This window comes from Mastigoproctus giganteus, chromosome 9, assembly GCF_048544385.1.
Source record: "Mastigoproctus giganteus isolate SK-2022 chromosome 9, ASM4854438v1, whole genome shotgun sequence".
Classification (NCBI taxonomy): Eukaryota; Metazoa; Arthropoda; class Arachnida; order Uropygi; family Thelyphonidae; genus Mastigoproctus; species Mastigoproctus giganteus.
The window spans coordinates 215,447,512-215,473,214 of NC_143583.1; the positions used below are offsets into that span (position 1 = coordinate 215,447,512).

Sequence of the window (25,703 nt, forward strand, 5' to 3'; positions counted from 1 at the left end):
AAAACAAGATGCAGGATATTTCAGAGACTGCTGGGAGTCATTGCGGTACAAGTAAACACATGGGTTGTGTTAGGGTAGCTAAGAATAGAAATAGGTGCATGTATAGTTGCATGCACACCAATGCTAGGAGTTTAGTAAATGAATTTGATGAATTTGAGGTATTGCTGTTGGGATATCAGAGACGTGGTGTCACACAGATATAAGGAATGCAGAACTGGAATTTGGGGAGTACAACGTCTACAGAAAGGATAGACTGGATAGGAAGGGAGGAGGGGTTATGCTATTAGTTAAGAAATACATAAAATCCAAGGAAGTGAAGCCAGTGGACATCGCTGGACAGTGCAGTGTCGAGTCAGTTTGGTGTGACATAAGCATTGGGAGATCAAAATTGAGAGTAGGAGTGTGCTATAGGCCTAATGATTCTGATGAGTATAATAAAAAACTGTACAGGGAAATAGAGTGGGCCAGTAAATCAGAGAGTCTTATAATGGGAGATTTTAATTTCCCAGATATTGACTGGAATTTGGGGGCTGGTCACTCACATACTAGCAAGGCTTTTGTGGATTTATTGGATGATTGTTTTCTACATCAGCATGTTCGGGAGGCAACTGGAGGGAAGAATACTCTTGATTTGATTATCAGCAGTGATTCTTCATGCATTAAGAATCTGCAGATAAATGAACCACTAGGTGGCAGTGATCACAGTGTGCTGAAGTGGGATTTACTCAAAGAGGTAACTACCATTAGGGGTAAAGGGAAGGGTTATTGCTTTCGTAAAGGCGACTACGATGGACTGAGACAGTATTTAAATTCTATACAGTGGGACCAACTGATGATGTTACCAACAGCAAATGCAAAATGGGAAGCATTCAAAGAACTTATCTTGGAAGCTACTAGGCTTTACATACCAACTAAGAAATATTGTTCAAGGTTTAGGCCTAAATGGATGTCAGATGAACTAATGAGGCTTATGGCAGAGAAGAAACATGTATGGAATACATACAAATTAACACATGACACAGAAGCCTATGATAGATACAAGTTGATCTGTAACCAAGTTACCAAGGAGGTAGTAGTAGTAGTAGTGGCACTTGATGCAAGAAGGCAAGTGTAGGAGCTTATGCAGCATCAGCCAAAAAAAAAAAAAAAAAAATCACACCATACCCTCCAAATGCCTGTCCAGTTCCTCCTTAAATTTATTTAACCTATCAACTTCCACAACGACAGATGGAAGTTTGTTCCAGCAATTAACCACCCTCTGGCTAAAGGCAAATTTCCGCACATCTATTCTACATCTATCCTTTCTTAATTTGAACTTATGTCCCCGTAGGTTCGTATTCTGAACAAGTGGGAGGATCCCATCAGAATTCAGCTTGCTCAACCCATTCAAGGCCTTATAGACCTCAATCAGATCACCCCGCAGGTGCCTAGTCTCCAGCCACTGCAATTTGCAGAACTTAAGCCTCTCTTGGTAAGAGGATCCCTTCATTCCCCTCACCAATCGTGTTGCTCTTCTCTGTACACGCTCAAGCAAATCTACATCCTTCCTAAAATGAGGCCTCCAGACCTGTACGCAGTACTCAAGGCGTGGCCTGACCATTGCCTTATACAGAGGGACAATCACCTCCTTTTCCCTGCTAGCAAAATTCCTATATATCATTGACAAAACCCCATGACCTGCCCTAGCAGCCTGTCTGCATTGCTCAGAAAACTTCATATCTGACTGCACAATTATTCCCAGGTCTTTTTCATTTTCTACCACCTTAAGTGTAGTACCACACAGTTGGTACATTTCTCTGGGGTTACTTCTACCCATATGCAGTACTTTGCATTTGTCAAGGTTAAACTTCAGTTGCCACTTCTTAGCCCATCTACCCAAATTATCTAGATCCTGTTGCAGTAGCACACTGCCATGACTGTCATTAACAACCCTGCCAACCTTCGTGTCATCTGCAAACTTCGACATTAAGCCTGATATACCTTCATCAATATCATTGATAAATATACAAAACAACAGTGGACCCAACACCAAACCAGGTTAGGCAGGCGAAGGCAGATTACGAGAAATCTTTGGCAAGGGATGCAAAGAAAAACAGCAAAGAGTTCTTTACTTATGTAAACTCTAGAAGGAAGGGGATGAATCAGATTGGTACACTTGATATCGATGGGTCAACTGTTGATGATCCTGCTCAGGTAGCTAACAAACTAAATGAATATTTTGCATCGACATTCACACATGAGGAGTTATTTAGCGAGGGGAAAGCCAGAGGTGTATTCAACTCTAGCAGTAAGCTAGAGAATCTTGTAATAACTGAGAGTAAAGTGGAGGAGAAATTGTTGAAGATAAACACAAGAAAGGCACCCGGGGTGGATGGGATCTATCCAGTTATATTAAAGGAGGCAGCAGAGGAAGTAAGCAAACCCTTAGCCATAATTATGAGAGCTTCCTTGGACTCAGAGGAGGTACCCACAGACTGGAGATGTGCAAATGTGACCCCAATTCACAAAGGAGGATCAAAGACTGACACAAGTAATTATAGACCTGTGAGTTTAACTTCTGTTCCAGGAAAATTAATGGAGGCACTAGTTAAAGAAGCACTGCGGGATCATTTAGACAAGACTTCAGTTATAGCTCGGACACAGCATGGTTTTGTTAAGGGGAAGTCTTGCCTGACCAATTTGATTGGATACTATGATGCAGTCACAAAGGAACTGGATGCAGGGAATAACTTTGATATAAATACTTGGATCTTAGAAAGGCTTTTGATACTGTTTCACATGGAAGACTGCTGCACAAATTGGAGCAATGTGGCATTGGAGGCAAATTGCTGCTGTGGATAAAGGGGTGGCTGAGGGGGAGAAGACAGAGAGTGGTAATCAATGGACACTGCTCGTCGTGGACTAATGTTATTAGTGGAGTCCCTCAGGGCTCAGTGTTGGGTCCATTATTGTTTTCTGTATTTATAAATGATATTGATGATGGTATATCAAGCTTAATGTCGAAGTTTGCAGACGATACAAAGGTAGGCAGGGTTGTCAAGGACACTACTGACACTATGCTGCTGCAACAGGATCTGGAAAGGTTGAGCAGATGGGCTGAGAGGTGGCAAATGAAGTTTAACATTGACAAATGTAAATTACTACACATGGGAAACAGTAATCCCAGAGCAACGTATCAACTCTGTGGTACTACACTGACAGTGGTAGAGAATGAAAGGGACCTGGGGGTGGTTGTGCAGGCAGATATGAAGTTCTCTGAGCAGTGCAGACGGGCTGCAAGAGTAGCTCATGGTGTATTGTCAATGATATATAGGAATTTTTCTAGCAGGGATAAGGAAGTGATTATTCCCTTGTATAAGGCAATGGTCAGGCCACACCTAGAGTACTGTATACAGGTCTGGAGGCCTCATTTCAAGAAGGATGTAGAGCTGCTGGAACGAGTACAGAGAAGGGCAACAAGATTAGTGAATGGAACAAAGGGGTGCTCTTACGAAGAAAGGCTTAAGTTTTGCAAATTACAGTGTCTGGAGACTAGGCTCCAGCGAGGTGATCTGATAGAGGTGTATAAAGCCTTGAATGGTTTGAGCATGCTCAATGCTGATGGGATTCTTCCTCTCACTCAGAATAATCACCTGAGAGGGCATAAATTCAAATTGAGGAAAGACAGATGTAGGATAGACGTGCGGAAATTTGCCTTTAGCCAGCGGGTGGTTGGTTGGTGGAACAGACTTCCATCCCTTGTCGTGGAAGTTGATAGCCTAAATAAGTTTAAGGCTCAGCTGGACAGGTATTTTGAATGAACAGAGGGGTGAAGTTGAAGTGGTTTTTTTTTTTTTTTTTGGCTGATGCTGCATAAGCTTGCTTTCTTGCATCAAATGCCTCTACTAATGCTAACAGTATCAAAAGCTTTCCTGAAATCCAAGTATATGATATCAAAATTATTTTTTGCATTCAGTTCCATTGTGAGCACATCATAATATCTAATCAAATTAGTGAGACAAGACCTCCCTTTAACAAACCCATGCTGTCTTAACTATTACTGCAGTCTTGTCTAGATGATCCTGCAATGCTTCTTTAACCAGTAACTCCATTATTTTCCCCAGGACACTAGTTAAACTAACAGGTATATAGTTACTTGTGTCACCTTTTGAATTCCCTTTGTGAATTGGAGATACATTTGCACACCTCCAGTCCATAGGGACCTCCCATGAATCCAAGGAAGCTCTCATAATTATGGCTAGGGATTTGCTTACTTCATTTGCTGCCTCCTTTAATATAACTGAATAGATCCCATCCACCCCAGCTTCCTTCTTTATGTTTAATTCAACAATTTCTCCTCTAGTTTATTCTTAGTTATTACAAAATCACTTACTTTCCTGTTAGAGTTTGATAAACTTCTGGCATTCCCCTGCTTGAATAACTCCTCATGTGTGAATGTAAATGCAAAATACTCATTTAGTTATTAGCTACCTGAGCATGATCATCCATAGTCAAACCTATGTTTAGTGGACCAATCTGATTCATACCTTTACTTCTAGATTTTACATAAGTAAAGAACTCTATGCTGTTTTTCTTTGCATCCTTTGCCAAAGATTTCTTGTAATCTGCCTTTGTCTGCCTAACCTCCTTTGTGACTTGATTACAGTCTGTTTCATATCTGCCATAAGCTTCTGTGTTGTCTGACAATTTATATGCATCCCACGCATTTTTCTTCTCTGCCTTGAGCCTTATTAATTCATCTGACACCCATTTAGGGCTAAACCTTGAACATTATTTCTTAGTTCGTACAAAAAACCTTCTAGCATAAAAGACTTAATCTTTTATGCTAGAAGGCGTCCCATTTAGAATTCACCATGGTAACATCACCAGTGAATCATGCTGTATAGAATTTAAAAACTCTGAGACCACTGTAGTCACCTTTATGAAAGCAAAAACCAAGTCATTAGGCTTACAACACACACACCTACTGTCATATTCCCTTTCCCTGTGCTTATGTCACACCACACTGACTCAACATTGTATTGTCCACCAATGTCAGTTGAATGCACTTCCTTAGATTTTGTTTCTTAATTAACAGCATGATCCTCCTTCCTTCCTGTCCTGTCTATGTTTTCTCTACACAATTGTACTCCCCAAATTCCAATTCTGCACTGCTTATATCTTTCTCTGATATACCAACAATATCTGCCTTTGATGTCTTTACCAGCACTTCAAACTCAGGAAATTTATTAACTATACTTCTAGCATTGGTGTACATACAAGTGTACATGCTCCAGTATCTATGCTTAGTTACCTTAACACAGCCTATGTATTTTCTTGTTGCACGATGACTCCCAGCAGCAGTCCTGAAAATCTCCCACCTGGCTACGGAGGCGCCAAATCTCAGGCACCTTGCTTTCCATGCAAGGTGCCTGAGAAGCAGGCAGAAGCAGTGCAAGCAGTGCTTTCTCAGGCACCTTGCTTTCCATGCAAGGTGCCTGAGAAGCAGGCAGAAGCGGTGCAAGAATCACTTTCACCTCTGCATGCGGTCACTATTATGTTGGCATAAGTGCATTACAAATATTGCTTCCTCTGCATCTGGTGCAGAGGAAAACTTTGGTGTTTCGCTTTCGGCATTACTTTTCTTCCAAACAACTGTTCACTCTGCACAAATCGCAAATCCACCCTACCGTGGAATATTATTCCCACATCTGGGGTGGTGCACTCTAGAAGCCTCTCTCGGGCTTCTAGGTTCCATTCAAAGTAGGGCAGTTAGGCTAATTAATGACTCATCTGTAACAGTCTCTCCACTCTCTGTCTCATAGACATTGTTTCTGCTGAATGCCTTTTCTATAGATCCATGGGCACTGTTCTTCTGAATTGGCTTTTATAATTTGTGTTCTCTCTTCCAAAGCAGTCTGAACATGTGCCGGAACCATTCAACCTCCTTTTACTGTCCAACTTCAAACTCACTGAAACAACTTTTCTTCTTCCTCATTTATACACTCAACTTCTGTTTTATGGAACAACCTTCCTTCATACATATTCTCTGAAAATTACAATCTACAGAAATCAAATCTAATGTTAACAAGTATCTTCTTTCATCTTCTCAACTTTCAGTCCATGTGTGGTGCAAAATACTATAGGTTCTAATACCTCTCATATTTGAGGTTTTTATACAAAAAAAAAAAAAAAGATCTAGATGAGTTGCTGAACTTTGGGGGCTGGCTCATCTAGAAATAGTAATGCATGCCAGGATTTGTGAATGTCTGCAAACTACGACTTATGAATTGCATTTTGCCAAGACACCACAATTTCAAGAGATATTAAGACTTTTTACTACACATTGTATATGTAGTAGAGTTTATGATATACAGTCCATTCCGGTTATTTGGGACACATCGGGACTAGTGCATTTTGGCCCGATTAAGCAGCTGCCCCAATTATCCGAAGATTCACGTAAATAGTTAAAAATACAATGTACTCCCCCTTTACAATTGGTTCACTGTACAGTCGTAACATGTTATGATGGAGTCACCATTGTAACGTGATTTGATAGGTAGCATAGTAAAGTACCGTTCACTATACGATGTGCAGTATGCGCCGGTCATTGTGATCGCGTTTGTGAATTGAATTTTAATTCTATTAAACAGCGATTCTAATTAGCGAAAATAGGAGGAATATTATTACCTTACCAATTAAAAAATTAAATGATACATGAAAATTGGAATAATTAATATGTACTGTAATATGTACATATGAACTAGTTGGCATTTCTGATCACTGACATTTGTGGGGGTTAAAATTTAAAACAGTAAAAAGATAAGCAATCAATGACAAAGAACACGGCACACACAAATTGCAAGTAACACGATACGCGCAAGTAAGAACGGAGTAACGAGTTACAAAGCTTTAAAAATAGGAATGAAGAGAAGATCTTAAAATTAATTTTTTTATATGATTGAAGATTTCATGGAAGTGTAAACACATTTCACCATAATAACCCACAGAATTCCAGCTGTCGGTGTTATTGCAAATTCAGTAAGATCGAGTTTACTGTCCGTTTATGATAGATTTCACTAACAGACAGAATTCCAGCTGTCGGTGTTATTGCAAATTCAGTAAGATCGAGTTTACTGTCCGTTTGATAGATTTCACTAACAGAAAAGCCAAATAAACAGGTGACTGCTAATTGTTTTTATTGTTTTATGGTTGTGACCTCCGGAATTTCGACCGAACCACGTGGTACCGTCAGAGACAATCGTAGGGTGTTGCGGTCTTCTGCCCCGATTAAACGGCATGCTGTCCCAATTAAGCGAAGTAAACCCTGGCTATTTTCTCCATGGTTTCTGTTTTTTAAGATTTGCCCCAAATAAACGGCTGCCCCGATTAACCGGTGGTCCAAGTAACCGGAATACACTGTAGTTATAAAAAAAAAAAAAAAAGATAAATTAATTTAATTGGCATTTTCTTATTATTTTTCAGTTACTCACATCAGCAGCTGTAAGGTCATGGGGTCCTGAAGTTCAAGAAGGTGTGCAGAGTATGTTACATTTACTAATAGAACTAATAGCTGCACGCATCAAACATGAACCAATTCCAGAAAGATTGCTTTCATATGTTTTAGCCATGGTAAGTTTTATTCAAGGAGATATTAAATCATATTTTCATATTTTAGCTGTTTAGCCTGCACACACTTTCCACCTATGTTATTTTTGATACATTTGTCCTCTGTGTATTTTAAAATATGTTAATGTTTAAAATGTTAGTCCTGATTGTATTAGTTAGTTCTGTTTTAATTTTTTTTTCTGGTTCTTTTTTTTAATTAACTTAAAGGAAAAACAGCAGTTAATAGCAATTAAGCATTGCTATTAAATTTGAGTTAACCTAAAGGTTAAGTTACTCTCCTTGTTTTTTTTCCGGATTCATTTAAGTTTTTTTGCTGGTTCATTTTTTTCTTGTTTTTTTTGTTGGCTCATTTTTAAAATTTATTTTTTTCTATATTTTTTTATAGGACACCCAATTCAAAAGGTATTATTAGAATCTATAAAGTTTTAGTACTGTGTGTTAAAAGTTGAATAGACAGAAGATTCTGATTTTCAGGAAATACATATGAAAGATAGTTGTTCTGAAGATCAGGTAGGCCAGTATTTGGACTTTCTTTGATGAAAGTGGTGAAATTAGATGTCAGTTCAGAAGGAATATCTGCAGAAAAGTCATCTAACCTTTTCTACAGATATTTTAAAATCTAGCAAAAACTGAACACTGAATGATGGAGAGTTTTAAGAAATGGATCATTAATTTAGCCTGACTATCCTCTTTTGGATAAAATCTATGAGTGTGCAAGAGATTTTAAGAGCAATGGCCTAAATGTGGGCACAATGCTCCATGGTAGGACAGCTTTAAGTTTTGTTTTGAGTCAGGAGCTGCTTAAAAGTAAAGTAACACTGAGGGTGAAAAAGAAATCCCCACTTTTTTGATTCAGAGGAAAGCAGTATTTTGTTATATTCTAAGAGGGGTTAGAAGTCAGAGTTATTCCCAATAAAGTTATGATTTTGTTTAGAAATCTGAGTGTTAATGCAGGTGATCATAGGAACAGCATACTCTTTTTTAAGAGAAGTAAGAGGACGAAGTTTTAGAAGGATTAAGGTTAACCAAGTATTCTTTGTCCCATTGGGCCACTTAAGTATTTAAGGTGGTGGATATATGAAAGATAGTTGTTTTGAATTGATAAGCTATAACTGTTGGTGGCAGCTATGGCTTACAGGGTTTTTCAAACTGGAAAGTGGAATGTACATTTTATTATCGGAAAAACCATGGACTCAGGATTTCAGTCTATGGAAGCAGATCATTATTATGTAGAGGAAAGAGTGGGAGAAACAGAACCTTTGGAAGTGTCAGCATTAGTTGAGAAGCTAGAAGACTGGGACCCAAACTACTATTGCTAGTAATGAGCAGTAGGTTCTATCTATCATGTGCTGTTTGATCATATGTTGTTCTGTATTTAGTTAATTATTTGTGTGCATTCTTTCAATATTTAAGTGCAGGTTGCTCCAAAGTCCATTGTATATTTTTTATTGCTTTTAATTTATTCTCTATATTTATGTTTTATCGCTTTTATGCTTTTAACCTTTGTATTAACTGTATAGATATTTTATTGGCATTGTTTTATATTTTTCTAATATAAACAGTGGATTAACACTGATGGAATCCAGCTGGTTGACATATTTCTTAATTTGTAAAGATTTGAGGAAAGTCTGGTGGGATAATAATTGGTGGGGAGGGATTTGTCACACTTTCAGGAATAGGTTGATCATGAACAAATTTCCATGGTGTTAATTAGTATTTAGTATTAGTACTAGTAATGGCCGCATGGTGCAAGAAAGCCTATGGCTTTTGCTGCACCAGCCAAAAAAAAAAAAAAAAAATCCCAAAACCTGAATAAAACAATGATAGATAAAAAAAATAAATAAATAAATAATAATTAATAAAAGAAAAGGAAATTAAACCTATCATCCTATGCGCTTCCCTCACCCGAAGGTACTATTCAGATGACCTTTGAATTTCCCACTGTCAGCCTCTACCACCCATGTAGTCAACTTATTCCAGTAATTTATAATGTGCTGGCTAAAATAAAACTTCCTGCAGTCCAATCTGAACATTTCCCCCCCGTAACTTGAATTTATGTCCCCTAGTTCTAGCATCATTTATAATCTTGAAAATTTCATCCTCATTCATTTTACTGATGCCTCTCAGAGCCTTAAACACCTCAATCAAATCTCCTCTAAGGTATCTAGGTTCCAAACTCTGCAACCCACATATTCGAAGTCTTTCTTCATAAGGATCCCTTTTGCCGATCTCACCAGGCGAGTTACCCGTCTTTGCACCCTTTCAAGAAGCTCAATGTCTTTCTTTAGGTGCGGTCTCCATACTTGAACACAGTATTCCAAGTGTCGTCTAACAAAAGCCTTATATAATGGGATTATCACATCCCTGTCTCTACTTGCAAAAGTTTGATAGATCATCGATAGGACACCATGGGCCTTCCTTGCAACCTGTTTACAATGCTCAGAGAATTTAATGTCTGGCCGTATTGTAACGCCCAAGTCCCTTTCCTCCAGTACTGGGTTTAGTTGAACTCCACCAAGTGAATAAGTTATTTTGGGATTACTGTTTCCCAGGTGTAATGCCTTACACTTTGTTGGATTAAAGCATAACTGCCATTTTTCTGACCATTCCTGAAATCTATCTAGGTCTCTCTGAAGAAGCTCAGCTTGACAGTGATCATTAACTACTCTACCAATTTTAACATCATCTGCAAATTTAGACATCACGCCCTCTATCCCTTCATCAATGTCGTTTATGAAAATTAAAAACAACAGTGGTCCTAATACTGATTCTTGGGGAACCCCACTTCTTACATCAACCCAATCTGAGGAATAGCCATTTATCACAACCCTCTGCCTCCTGCCCTGAAGCCATCCTGCTATCCATATAAGGATTTTCCCAGTAATTCCAACCTGTTCCAGCTTATAAAGCAACCACTCATGTGGGACTGAGTCAAAAGCTTTGCTGAAATCTAAATAAACAATGTCGAAATTATTCCCTAAATCCAGCTCGTGAGTGACCCTTTAAAAATAGCGAACCAGATTTGTTAAACATGATTTTCCCTTTACAAAACCATGCTGAGTATCCTTGAGAATTTCAATTTGATCCAAATGATCCTGAATTCCACCCTTGATCATTGCCTCCATGATTTTCCCTACCACTGAAGTCAGACTGACAGGTCGATAATTTCCCACTTCACTCTTAGAGCCACCATTATGTATGAGAGATACATTGGCACTTTTCCAATCCAAGGGAATCTCCCCAGAGTCTAGTGATGCTCTCATAATTAGCCTCAATGGTTCAATGCACTCATTTGCTGCCTCCCTTAAGATTATAGAGTATATTCCATCAACTCCAGGAGCCTTACTGGCCTGTAGGCTAGGAAGTTTTTTCATTAAATAATCTTGCAGAATTTCAATATAATTAATTACATATTTTTCAACTTCGCTCCCACAATTTCCCATTGCCACAAAAGGTTTTTCATTTGTAAATATCGATGCAAAATAACTGTTGAGTTCATCTGCAATGGCAGCTGGTGTATTTAATACTATCCCCTTTCTCTTACGTAAAGGTCCGATCTGGTTTGTCCTGCTCTTCTTGGCATTTATATATGTGAAGAATTCCTTATCCCCTCTTTGCTCTGTTTGCTAGTGATTTCTCATAAACAGCCTTTGCCTGTCGAACCTTTTCTGTGGCTCTATTACAGATCATCTTGTAGCTGTTATAGGCTTCAATACTTTTTATTGCTCTGTAACCTTTCCATGCCACCTTTTTCTGCTCAAGTAATGTGGCAACTTCATTATTCACCCAACGTGGAACCCTCCTCGTGGAGTATTTTTTTTTAATGGTAAATACGCATTCAAGGCATCTGTGATTAATGTTTTAAAAGCATACCTCAGTTCAATTGTATTCATTCTCTGTGCGATATCTACCCAGTTAATAGAGGCCATGTAGTACCTTAAGGCATCGTAATTTCCTTTTCTGAAATTAAAACCCATTCCTTTGCCTTTTACTACTGCTACCTCTCTCATCATCATCCACCGCAGAACTCAGTGATCGCTTCCTGCTATTGGTTCCTCTACTGTCAGCCCTGTTACGTCATTTGATTCATGGGTGATGATGAGGTGTAGGATATTCTTTTCTCTAGTACTTTCCCTGACATGTTGATACAAATAACAGTCATCTAGTTGATTTAAAAATTTTGTTCTCCATGTCGAGTTTCCTTCCCATTTACTCCAATCAATTAAAGGCAAATTGAAATCGCCCATAATAAGACATTGATGCTTACTTGCCCATTCCTGCCTGGCAACCCAAAGGTCGCGGGTTCGAATTCCGCCTCGGGCTTGGATCAAAGTACTGCAAAAACCTTGGGAGGTGCATTATGACCACAGAAGCCGATGTGCCAACAACTACCAAAAAAAAAAAAAAAAAAAACTTGCCCATTCCATTTGTATGTAGAAGCTTTCGTCATAATCTTCACAATCACCTGGTCTGTAGATTACTCCTACTCGCATTATACCTTTGTTTCCAACTATCTCACACAAGGACAAATTTAACGGACAAATTTATCTCACACAAGGACAAGGTTAAAGAACAAATGACCTTGCATAATTTTGACAGTATTGTTACCAGTCACCTGGGGTCGGGGTGAACATTCTGTTTATAGTATGGTTGAGCACACAAATCAGAGGAGTTCACATCTTTACCAAACTATGATTCATCGATTACAACTATAAGATCATCAATAAACTTTAAGATCGTACCAAAATTAATGGTTTATCAGACTCTATCAGGGAGCTAAATGATTTTGTAATTACTGAGAGGAAAATGGAAGAGAAATTGCTGAAGTTAAATGAAAGAAAGGCACGTGAGGTGGATGGGATCTATCCAATTATATTAAGAGAGGCAGCAAAGGTGGGAAGCAAACCCTTAGCTATAATTATGAGAGGATCCTTGGATTCACGGAAAGTCCCCATGGACTGGAGATGTGCAAATGTATCCCCCAATTCACAAAGGGGGGATCAAAGAGTGACACGAGTAATTACAGACCTATTAGCATAACTTCTGTTCCACGGAAAATAATGGAGTCACTGATTAAAGAAGTAATGCCAGGACTGTATAACTGCACACTCCTGTCTAGACAGGAGTGTGCAATTATACTTCAGTCACAGCATGAGTTTGTCAAGGGGTGATTATATCTAACCAATTTGAATGGATACTATGATGCAATATGGAACTGCATGCAAAAAAAATAATTTCGATGTCATATACTTGGATTTCAGGAAAGTTTTTGATACCATTGCATATAATGATTGCTGTACAAATTGGAGCAGTGCCGCATTAAGAGAAAGTTATTGCTATGAATAAAGGAAGGGACTAATGTTATCTGTGGAGTCCCCCAGTGTTTGGTGCTAGGCCCATTGTTGTTTTCAATATTTATTAATGATATTGATGAAGGTACATCAATATCATTGATGTCTTAGTTAATAGATCATACAAAAGTTAGCAGGGTGAGCAATGACAGTATGCTATTAAAACAAGATAAAGAAAAATTAGAAAGTTGAGCTGAGAAATGGCAATTGAGGTTTAACATTGACAAATGCAAAGTACTGCTTGTGGGTAGCAGTAATCCCAAATTAACGTACTTTGTGATACTACACTCAGGGTAGTGGAAAATGAAAAAGACCTGGGGGTTAAATGTACAGTCAGATGCGAAGTTCTCTTAGCAGGGCGGACAGGCTTCCAGAACAGCACATGGGGTTTTTTCAGTGATATACAGGAATTTTGCCAGAAGTTATAAGGAGCTGATTATTCCATTGTATGAGGCAATTGTAAGGCTGCATCTTGAGGCCCAAAGACGTCATTTTAGGAAGGATGTAGAATTGCTGGAGTGGGTACAGAGAAGAACATGAAGATTGGTAAAAGGGAATAAAGGGGTGCTCTTACCAAGAAAGGCTTCAGTTCTGCAAATTGAGTGTCCAGAGACAAGATAACACCTGCGAGGCAATCTGATTTAGGTATTTAATTAAGACTTTGAATAGATTGAGCAAGCTCAATCTTCTTCTTTGTCTTCTCCTTTTCCCACGTTATATGGGGTCAGCATTCAATGTTCCCAGTTCACACTTTACATCCTCTTCTTCTCCTCTAGTTGGATTAACTTCTTAACCGGAACACATCTATTGGTTTTAGCATATTTTTTTTACGACCGGATGCCCTTCCTGAAGTCAACCCTCGCCATTTATCTGGGCTTGGGATTTAAGCTGCCGATCTACTAAACCTGCCGCAGCCATATAAATGGTGTAGCTCTTATTCAGTGATGAAGCTTCCTCGTGATGTCACAATTTAATAATTTTATGCAATTTATGCCGAATTTCTAGTATTTCAATTTATGCCAAATTTCTAGTATTTCAATTTATGCCGAATTTCAATCCAATCAGCATTGAACAAGCTCAGTGCTGATTGGATTCTCCTTGCTCAGACTACGTAAGAGGGAAAATCTCATCAAGAATGATGGTTGCAGAATAGATGTGCTAATTTTTTTCCTTTAGCCAATTGGTCTATTTCTGGAACAAACTTCCATCTATTGTTGTGGAAGTGGATAGCTTCAATAAATTCATGGAAGAACTAGACAATCTGTTGGAAGGAATGAATAGGTGAAATGGTAGGATTTATTTTATTTTATTTTTTATTGATTCTGTATAAACTTGCTTTCCTGCATCATTTGCCACTATTAATATTATCATTAACTATATTTTGTGATCCCATAGATTTAAACCATGTCAAATCAAATACCCATACAGATATACTTTTACTTGACCACTTGGCTCTGCCATTCTTAAATATCACTTCCCTTATTTAATTACCTTAAACTCTTAATTTTTACATTTTTTTTTTATTTTTATTTGTCCATTCTTTCTTTAAATTTAAATAATCTTCTGGACTCCACATGCAGAAAAATTATTCCAAGCTAATTACTCCTTGACTCAAGCTCTCAGTTGCCAAGCTAAATGCCACAGCCCTCACTTGTGAATCAGGCAACACAGCAGCAATCCTCAATGCAGAGTGTGCTCATCACGCAGGAGGTAGTTATTGTTGGTGACTCTGTTGTCGTGTAAATGGGAAATATATTGTGTAAGAGGTTAGGTGGAATAGGACTAGGGTATGCCTGCCGGGGTCAAAAGTAGATGATGTTGTAGAGCAGATATCATCTTTAAAGGAAATAAAATGTGATAGTATTGTATGTGTTAGCATTAATGATATTAAGAGTAGGACATTGGAGGACTTACTTAACAAGTAAAGGGCAATGTTGGGAAAAAGTTGCAAGTTAGGATTAAATTTGAAAGTCTGTAATCCTGCCAGACACAATGTTTAGTCTCTAGAGCAAAGTTTCTGGCATCCCCCTCCCCCCATACTTCTCCTTCAACCCATGCATGGTACTAAGTACTATAGATTTTGATACCTTTCGTGTTTGGGGTTTTCATAAAAAAAAAAAAAAAAAAAAAACTAAGAAGTACATGTTAAAGAACTTTGTCAATCAATTTGACCCTAGAGAGAATGTGAAAGGCTCAAGGGGGTAGAAGTTTTCTCAGTGTGGTCTGCTTCTATTGGAACATGTAGCAGTCTGGAAAGCAAGGTGTCGTGGATTTCAAACCCTGCTGTGGGTCATCATGAAAAAAGTAAATACATGGGCCACGTTAGGCTAAGAGTAAGAACAAGTGCATGTGCACTTACATGTACAGTAATGCTAGTAGCATAGTATATAAATTTTATCAATTTGAAGTACTAATTAAGTCATCAAAAGTAAACATTGTGGGAATATCGTGTCACTTAAGGCATAAGGGATGCAGAATTTACATGTGGGAAGTATGATGTGTATAGAAAGGTCACTTAGTGTTACAAGTCAACAAGCAATCAGAAGCCAAATGCCTTTAAGAGAAGCATAAACATCATCGTCACTATCATCAGCTGTTTTCAATCCGCTGCAGGATGAAGGCCTCTCCAGCAACCTTCCAGTTCCTTCTGTTTTGTGCAATGGCCATCCATTTCCTGCCCATGAACTCTTCAATTTCATCTGTCCATCTCCATTGTAATCTACCAGGTTTTCTTTTAGCTCCTCTTGAGTACCATTCTGTTATTTTCTTAGTTCATCTGTCATCATGTCTTCGAGCTGTGTCCTGCCCAAGTCTGTTTCAGTTCTTTAGTTTTGATAAGAATGTCCTTTACTTGAGTTTGCTGCATAATCCATGTATTTCTCTACTTATCCAAAAGCCTGATTCCTAATATAATTTGTTTCATTCTTTGCTGTGTGGTTTTCAGCCTCTCTTCCATTCTTTTTGTGAGTTCCCAAGTTTCACTTCCATAGGTCATAGTGGGGAGTATACATTGGTTCATTATTTTACGTTTCAGACAAATTGGGGTATTGATCCTCAGTATATGACTATATTTCCTGAATGCTATCCATCCGAAATTTATTCTTTTCTTGACTTCCAGCCATTTATTATTATTACAGCTAATGACTTATCCAAGATAAGTATATGAATCCACCTTTTCAATTTCTGCTCCTTCAATGTTTATATCCCTTCCTGTGGCATACTTGTTCATCATTACTTTTGTTTTAACCATATTCATATTTAATCTGATATCCTTACTGGCTCTGCATAACTTATTAAGATTTTCCTCTAATTATTCAGGATCATAGCTTATTATTACAATGTCATCTGTAAATGGTTTAGGTACTCTCCATTCTCATTGACTCCTTTCTGCGACCAGTCCAATCTTCTGAAAGCTTCATCAATGGCAGCACTTAGCAGAATTGGAGATATTGTGTCTCTTTGTCAAACTCCTTTCTCAATTTTAAATTTGCTACTGTGTTTGATCATTAATAAAGGAGGTGCTGTTCTCATATATGTTCTTCAAAATTATAATATATGGGATGTCTATACATTGTCTTTCTGGAAAGACAATGAGACTGGAAAGACAAGGAATACCTTGTCTTTCCAGTGCTCGAAACATTGCCTTATGCTGTATTGAGTCAAATGCCTTTTCATAAACCACAAATGCCAAGCATAATGGTGTTTCTTATTCATTTGCTTTCTCCATTAACTGTGATATTACATGAAGGTGATCGATAGTTGAGAATCTTGACCTAAAGCCAGCTTGCTCTTTCAGTTGATTCTCATCAAGTATTCTTTCTAATCTGTTAGTAATGACCCTTGTAAACAACTTGTAGATGTGGGACAACAAGGTAATTGGTCAATAATTTCCAGTTTCTGATTTATCTCCTTTATTTTACAGCAAAATTATGATTGCATTATTGCACTCCTTAGGCATCATGCCTTTCTTAGTATAGTAGTAGTGGCATGTGATGCAAGAAAGCAAGTGTATGAGCTTATGCAGCATCAGCCAAAAAAAAAAAAAATCACACCATTCCCTCCAAATGCCTGTCCAGTTGCTCCTTAAATTTATTTACCTATCAACTTCCACAACGACAGATGGAAGTTTGTTCCAGCAATTAACCACCCGCTGGCTAAAGGCAAATTTCCGCACATCTATTCTACATCTGTCTTTTCTTAATTTGAATTTATGCCCCCTTAGGTTCGTAATCTGAACATGCATTTTGTGAAAACATATTAAGCAAGACATGACAGTTTCTGTGTCATGCTAGTCTTGCCAGTTTCTGTGTCATGTCCCTTCCTCCTCATTTTAACAACTCTACAGTACATCTTCACCTGGGGCTTTTAGATTCTTCATTTTTTCAATGCATGTTCTACCTCATCAGGAATGATATCAGGTGTATCATATGTGTTGCTAATTTGTGATCCATCTTCCACACTACTGCATTAGGCCCTTGCTTCTTACATAATACTTTATTGTAATCTTCTGCTATTTGAATTATGCATTCTCTGCTATATATAAGTACACCATCGCTATTTTTCAGATTCAGTATCATTCATCTCTCTCTCTCTCTGTATTACTTGCTCATGACTGCTATTTTAAGTCCCTTTGTTTTCTCTTAACGCTTGTTACACTTTTCTTGTGTTAAATCTTATGTCCTCCCTGAGTCTCTTTCTAATTGCTTTGCATAACTCAATATACTCGATTTTGACCTTGTCAGTGTTTGTCTTTCTCTTCATTTGTCATCTTCGTCTCATCGAGACAAGTATTTCTTGACTAATTTTTTCTTCTTTGAATTTATTTTTACCTGTAGGTTTCTTGGGCTTTATCACTTTCAGAAAGTTGTTGTTTTCCTCTTCAATATCATGATCCTGAAAGGTCTGCAGAAGATCAAATTTGTTCCTAAGTTCCAGTACCTACTGCCTTTTCTCCTCTTCTGTTATCTGAAAGACCTACCTTTGTATTATTTACTCGAGACAGTTTTTTTTTCCTTTCTCTTCTTACATCTATATCAAGTGTACATCTTACCATTCCATGATCACTTCCAACATTTACTTAAGAACGGTAACATCGTTAACTCATTTGATGATAATCCATTTGAGCTCTTCCATCCACTTTCTATTTCCCTTTTCTTGAAAAAAGTATTCATTACTGACATTCCTTGAGATTCTGCAAATTCCACAAGTCTTTCACCTCTTTCGTTTCTTTCAGCAATTCCAAAATTTCCTACAGTTTCTGTTTCTGCACTGTTTTCTCTCTTTCCAACTTTAGCATTGAATTTCCCCATAATGATGGTGTAGTGAGTTTTCTGTTCATCTAGAAGTCTCTCAATTTTGTTGCACATTTCTTCAACCCCTTCATCCTCATGGCTCGATGTTTGTGCATATATCATTATAATCTTTAGTTTGTACCTCTTAGAAATCCTGAGCAGTAGTCTTGACACCCTGGAGATGTACTTTTGAATTCAAAAATGAAATGTTGTTTTTAATATGTTTATGGGCCAGAAAGCCGACTCCACCTTCATTTGTTGTTTCCTTTGGTGTACAGCAGATTTCCACTTGATAAACCTTTAAGCCATTCATTTCTTCTTGTTGCAGCTATGATGATGATATTCCATTTCACATTTTCTAATTCCTTTTCCAGCTCTAATATCCTGTCTCCACCAATGAGCGATCTTACATAGTCACATTTCAGTTTCCGTGCATGGCAACCTGGTTGTACCCAGAGACTCTTTGCACCCTCTACTTCCACTCTGATCTTCTCACTGCCCTAAGAGGGAGAGTGAAGTGCTGGGGACTGAGGGCCATTTGTTTCGTCATGTTGTTATATTTAATAAAATACTGTTGGTTTCATCTTTTCCTCTTCACACCAACTAGGCATTGTTCATTGTCACCAAAGCAACGTAACAGGGCTTATGAATGAGAAGTTATGCATGAGTGGATTTTAGGGAGGCAGGCCAACCATACTTCTCCTAAACCTTCTAAAATAGAGAGATATTGAATTCAGTGTTTTGGACTGAATGTCCAATAACACACAGAATGCCTGTTCCCCTCTGAGCATAAACATTTCACACTACGTTTCTATAATTTAACCTTGTTACAAATTACAGTGAACTTCTGACACCTCAGTGGTCTCAGACAGTTTTTAAATTCTGTACAGTGGCATCAACTGACGATGTTACCAAAAGTAAATTTTAAGTGGGAAGCATCCAAGGAATTAATCGTGGATGCTACTAAAAGTTTCATACCTATTAAGAAATATTGTTCAAGGTTTAGGCCTAAATGGTTATCTAATGAAACTCGTGACAGAGAAGAAAAATGCAGGGGATGCATTTATATGCATCCCTTTGCTTACGTGCTTGATATAAATGTATCAAGCGATTCAGAAGCCTATGGTAGATATAAGCTAGTCTGTAATCAGGTCACAAAGGAGGTTAGGCAGACGAAGGCAGATTACGAGAATTCTTTGGCAAAAGATGCTAAGAAAAACAGCAAGGATTGCTTTGCTTATATAAACTCTAAAAGGAAGGGGATGAATCTGATTGGTCCACTTGATATAGATGGTTTGAATGTTGATGATCCTACTCAGATAGAAAACAAACTGAATGGGTATTTTGCATCTACATTCACACATGAGGAGTTATTAAGGTTGAAAATGGGAGAAGGTTATCAAATTGTAGCAGGGTGCCTAATGATTTTGTAATAACTGAAAGCAAAGTGGAAGAGAAATTGTTGAAGTTAAACGTAAGAAAAGCACCTGGGGTGGATGGGATCTATCCAGTTATATTAAAGAAGGCGGCAAAGCAACTAAGCAAACTGTTAGCCATAATTATGAGAGCATCCTTGGACTCAGGGGAGGTCCTCACGGACTGGAGATGTACAAATGTATCCCCAATTCACAAAGGGGATCGAAGGGTGATACGAGTAATTACAAAGGAGTTAGTTTAACTTCTGTTCCGGGTAAAATAATGGAGTCACTGGTTAAAGATGCATTGCAGGATCATCTAGACAAGACTGCAGCAATAATTCAGATACAGCATGGGTTTGTTAAGGGAAAGTCTTGTCTGACAAATTTGATAGGATATTATATGTGATTACAAAGGAACTGGAAGGAAAAAAATAATTTTGATATCATATATTTGGATTTCGGGAAAGCTTTTGACACTGTTGCGCATGGAAGACTATTGTACAGATTGGAACAGAATGGTATTAAGGGTAAGTTGCTACAATGGATAAAAGGATGGTTGAGTGGGAGAAGACAGAGGGTGGTAATTAATGGGTGCTGCTCTTCGTGGACTAATGTTATTAGTGGAGTCCCACAAGGTTCGGTGTTGGGTCCTCTGTTGTTTTGTATATTTATCAATGATATTGATGAAGGTATATCAGGCTTAGTGTCGAAGTGTGCAGATGATACAAAGGTTGGCAGGGTTGTTAATGACAATAATGGCAGTGTGCTACTGCAACAGGATCTAGATAATTTGGGCAGATGGGCTAAGAAGTGGCAACTGAAGTTTAACCTTGACAAATGCAAAGTACTGCATATGGGTAGAAGTAACCCCAGAGAAACGTACCAACTGTGTGGTACTACACTTAAGGTGGTAGAAAATGAAAAAGACCTGGGAGTAATTGTGCAGTTAGATATGAAGTTTTCTGAGCAATGCAGACAGGCTGCCAAGGCAGGTCAGGTCAAAATTCCTATATATCATTTTGTCAATGATATATAGGAATTTTGCTAGCAGGGAAAAGGAGGTGATTGTCCCTCTGTATAAGGCAATAGTCAGGCCACACCTTGAGTACTGCATACAGGTCTTGAGACCTCATTTTAGGAAGGATGTAGATTTGCTTGAGCGTGTACAGAGAAGGGCAACAAGATTGGTGAGGGGAATGAAGGGATCCTCTTACCAAGAGAGGCTTAAGTTCTGCAAATTGCAGTGGCTGGAGACTAGGCACCTGCACGGTGATCTGATTGAGGTGTATAATGCCTTGAATGGGTTGAGCATGCTGAATTCTGATGGGATCCTTCGACTTGTTCAGATTACGGACATAAGGGGGCATAAATTCAAATTAAGAAAAGACAGATGTAGAATAGATGTGTGGAAATTTGCCTTTAGCCAGCGGGTGGTTAATTCCTGGAACAAACTTCCATCTGTTTTTGTGGAAGTTGATAGATTAAATAAATTTAAGGAGGAATTGGACAGGAATTTGGAGGGAATGGTGTGATTTTTTTTTTTTTTTTTTTGGCTGATGCTGCATAAGCTCATACACTTGCTTTCTTGCAACACATGCCACTACTACTACCTTTGCCCAGCCATTTGTTTCATTGTGTTGTTATATTTAATTAAGTGCTGGAGAGTTTGGTCTTTTCCTCTTCACACTGACCAGGCATCTTGAAGAGAACCATGCTATATGTTTGTTGCCACCAAAGTGATGTAACAGGGCTTACCAACAAGAAGGTGTGCTTGAGTGGATTTTAGGAAGGCAGGCCTAGCGAACTTCTCCTAAAATTGAAAGATATTGGATCCATCAGTGTTTTAGACCGAGTGTCGGATAACACACAGAATGCCTGTTTTCCCTCTGTTGATAGACTACACATTGATAAATAAAACTATTACCTACAACATATTGATAAAGCTTTTTGAATTTTTGATGTGAAGACATCTTTGGCGGCACCTACTAAATTTTTCGGACTGAAGTAAAACCAATGGGTAACAAAAATGTGAGATGGAAAAGCATATGTCACTCCCTCCTATGTTGAACTGGCTTATCTGCTTCTTCTATGCCTCGCTTCTCCTACATCAGTCACCAATGTTGGTTCTGTAGAGTAATTAGCAAGATTGAGCATAGAACATGACATTGTTCATAACTTGGTCTAAAATAAAATGCAGAGTTATTAAGAATGCAACAATGCAAATTACTTCACTTCCTGCAGTAGTTTTTGATTGTGACATAATACTATTCTACTAATGGATTTCTCCAAGTTTATTAGCTATAATTTTTCTAATTTACCTATTGAACATGTATTGCAATCTCAAATTGATGAAATTGTCAGAAAAAAAATGAATGTTTTAAAATGTCAAACTTGTTCGGATTCTTTTCATTCCTAAAACCCTTTAACTTTGTCCAAGCCAAGAATGTTTTCACATAATATAAAACATCTTTCGTGCATAAAAGGTACACACATTGTTTTTTTACTTGCCAAATGTATGCTGTTTTAGTGTTTATTTGCTTTTTTACTTATTTTTTTTTATAATGCTATTTTTTTTTATCTTATTTAGGCATTAGATCCTGAATCAGAATTTCATGCAAAGAATAAACATAAGTCTGTATCGTGTCGTTGGATGGTAGAGGCTGTTTCTCCAGAACAAGCATTTGCAGTTGAAAAAAAAACAATGGTATATGACCAATATGTTTATTGACTTATATAAGAAATTTTATAATAACAGTAACATATTTTAATATTTTTAAAATTTTTTAATGAAAGTTTTTAATAATAAAAGTTAATTCTTTAATAATAAAAGTTTTTAATAAATTTTTTAAATAAAAGTTAATTATTCAACAAATTAGAATTTTTAAATGATTTTGTGTGCTGATTTGCAGTTGAACAGCTTAGTAAAGTACAAAGTTTCAGGTCTTCTATATTACTTGATCATATGTAGTTACAGAATCATTACATGACATTGAGCGTGTTATCCAAATGTGTTACACCTAGTGAGTGTATTGGTAACTATGTTAGTACAGATCAGTCCTTCTGGACTGTCAGCCTTCCATTCAATATTTTTCCTTACAATATCCCATTTCCTCTCAGATATTTAGCCCTGTTTGAGTAATCCCTTTCCCGTAATACCAGTTGGCACCATTGATTCAACTTTCTATTCATTTGTTTCTACACTTATTACCATTCATATAGATGCCAACTCCCCAAGTTTGCGATGGAGAATCTCTCTTTCTGACTCCTCTAATATCCTGTCTCCACCGATGAGCGATCTTACATGGTCACATTTCAGTTTCCGTGGTTGTACCCAGAGTCTCTGGGTACAACCTGGTTGTACCCAGAGACTCTTTGCACCCTCTACTTCCACTCTGATCTTCTCACTGCCCTAAGAGGGAGAGTGAAAGTGCTGGGGACTGAGGGCCATTTGTTTTGTCATGTTGTTATATTTAATAAAATACTGTTGGTTTGATCTTTGCTCTTTAGAAAATACAGCTGCGAGTTACAGGCTCTGAAAAAAACGATAAGTGTTTGCTTTTTATTTACATAATTGTTATTTTATATTGTACTTACGTAGTCTTATAGTTTTAATTACGCTGGTTATTTTTATTTTAATTTATATAAACAGTTTTTGTAGATATACATAATACTTTATAAAACCGTTATTTCGTTCGAATATTGCAGGCATTGTTTTTGTATATAGTGATAGGGAATTCAAATTTTTAATGGAGGTAGCTAGGTAGATCTAACGTAAAATTATAGAAACAGTAATACGCTTCACTGTTTCTATTAGATAGCATAATATTGACATTTAATTAATTTAATTTATTGATTTTATTAATTTAAAGTATCATGCCCCGAACTAGAGCAGCAAAGCAACGGGCACAAAGTGGCAGGAGTGCTGTGACTCGGGGGAGAACTGAGGGGGGCAATTCTCCAACGCATCACAGCCTAAAAAAATGTGCAACTTGTGAAATTTTTGCCAAACTATCTGGAACGGAACATGATATTGCCATGGGGGATGTCTTTGTGTGTGCGCGATGTAAGGAGTGCAAGGAAATCAGGCGACAACTCAGCGTTGTTATGGGCCTATATGAGAGTTTGAAGGACAGGGTGGATGCCCTTGAAGGAAATAAATTGAGGGGCCCATCAAGCTCTCAGCTGCCCACATCAACGCCAGAGCTTGCACTTGGTCATCACGCAACACAGCGGCAACCCCCAAGGCAGTATGCGCTGGTCCCTCAGGAACTACTAGTTGTTGGTGATTCTGTTGTCAGGGAAACGGGGAACATGCTTTGTAAAAAGGATAGGTGGAACAGGACTAGGGTATGTCTGCCAGGGGCAAAGGTTGATGACGTTGTAGAGCAGATATCATCTTTTAAGGGCACAAAAGGTGATATAGTTGTACACGTTGGCACTAATGATATCAAGAGTAGGAGACCGGCAGAATTACTTAACAAGTAGAGGTCACTGATGAAAAAAAGCCGTGAATTAGGGTTGAATTTGAAAGTGTCTGCAATTCTGCCCAGACACGATAGGAGGGAGTATATGATGAGAGCCTTGTCGATCAATTCGGCCCTGGAAAGATTGTGCAAGGCTCAAGGGATAGAATTTTTTTCATCCTGGACTGTACTTGTTAACAGGAGAGACTGCTTCTACAGGGATGGGATACACTTAAATAGAAAGGGTGCAAGAATATTTGCTGATGCTATCGAGGCAGTGTTAGGTGGGTCGGAAAACTGATAGCTTGGGGGGATACAAGGACTAAAAGTTTAACAGTAGCCATAGGCAGAGGAGAAGGTGATTCTTGCACAACTTCTATTAGAATAAGTAGCGACCTGGAGCGTGGGGTGTTGGGGGTTTCAGGGACGGGTGGCGGTCATCGTGGAACGGGTGGGTATATGGGATGTGTTAGGGTAACAAAGAATAGGAGTAGGAGCATGTATGCTTGCATGTATACCAATGCTAGAAGTATAGTAAATAAATTTGATGAATTTGAAGTGTTGGTCAAGACATCAAAGGCGGATATTGTTGGGATATCAGAGACATGGTGTCACACTGATATAAGGAATGCCGAACTGGAATTTGGGGAGTACAATGTGTACAGAAAGGATAGACAGGATAGGAAGGGAGGAGGTGTTATGCTGTTAATTAAGAAAAACATAAAATCAAAAGAAGTGCATCCAGTTGATATAGATGAACAGTGCACTGTTGAGTCAGTTTGGTGTGACATAAGCACTGCGAAAGCAAAAATAAGAGTAGGAGTGTGTTTTGGCCTAATGACTCGAATGAGTACAATGAACAATTGTACAGAGAAATAGAGTGGGCTAGTAAATCGGAACGTCTTATAATGGGGGATTTCAACTTCCCAGATATTGACTGGAACTTGTGGGTTGGGCACTCACACGCTAGTCAGACTTTTGTGGATTTATTGGATGATTGTTTTCTGCAGCAGCATGTTCGAGAGTCAACCAGAGAAAATAATACTCTTGATCTGGTTATCAGCAGTGATCATTCGTGTATTAGGAATTTGCAGATAAAAGAACCACTAGGTGGCAGTGATCACAGTGTACTGACGTGGGATTTACTTAAAGATATAATTACCATCAGGGGTAAAGAAAAGGGTTTTTGCTTCCGTAAAGGCGAGTACAGTGGTCTCCGACAGTTTTTAAATTCTGTACAGTGGAATCAACTGATGATGTTACCAACAGTAAATTCTAAGTGGGAAGCATTCAAGGAATTAATCGTGGATGCTACTAAAAGTTTCATACCTATTAAGAAATATTGTTCAAGGTTTAGGCCTAAATGGTTGTCAAATGAACTAATGAGACTCGTAACAGAGAAGAAAAATGCATGGGATGCATACAAATTAACACGTGACACAGAAGCCTATGATAGATACAAGTTGATCTGTAACCAAGTTACAAAGGAGGTTAGGCAGGCGAAGGCAGATTACGAGAAATCCTTGGCAAAAGATGCTAAGAAAAACAGCAAGGATTTCTTTACTTATATAA

The 25,703-nt window shown here is 38.1% G+C and overlaps 1 protein-coding gene across 2 annotated transcripts in view; it reads left to right on the plus strand.

The window, feature by feature from the left end:
* The window catches only part of LOC150081121 (ubiquitin carboxyl-terminal hydrolase 24-like), a 908,750-nt gene that overhangs the window by 45,284 nt on the left and 837,763 nt on the right, over window positions 1-25,703 (plus strand). For both annotated transcript variants that reach the window (XM_090381072.1, XM_090381073.1), the window contains exons 4-5: window positions 7,465-7,611; window positions 22,256-22,372. In XM_090381072.1, the coding sequence (XP_090237198.1) occupies window positions 7,465-7,611; window positions 22,256-22,372 (264 nt within the window). The remainder of the gene's footprint in view (window positions 1-7,464; window positions 7,612-22,255; window positions 22,373-25,703) is intronic.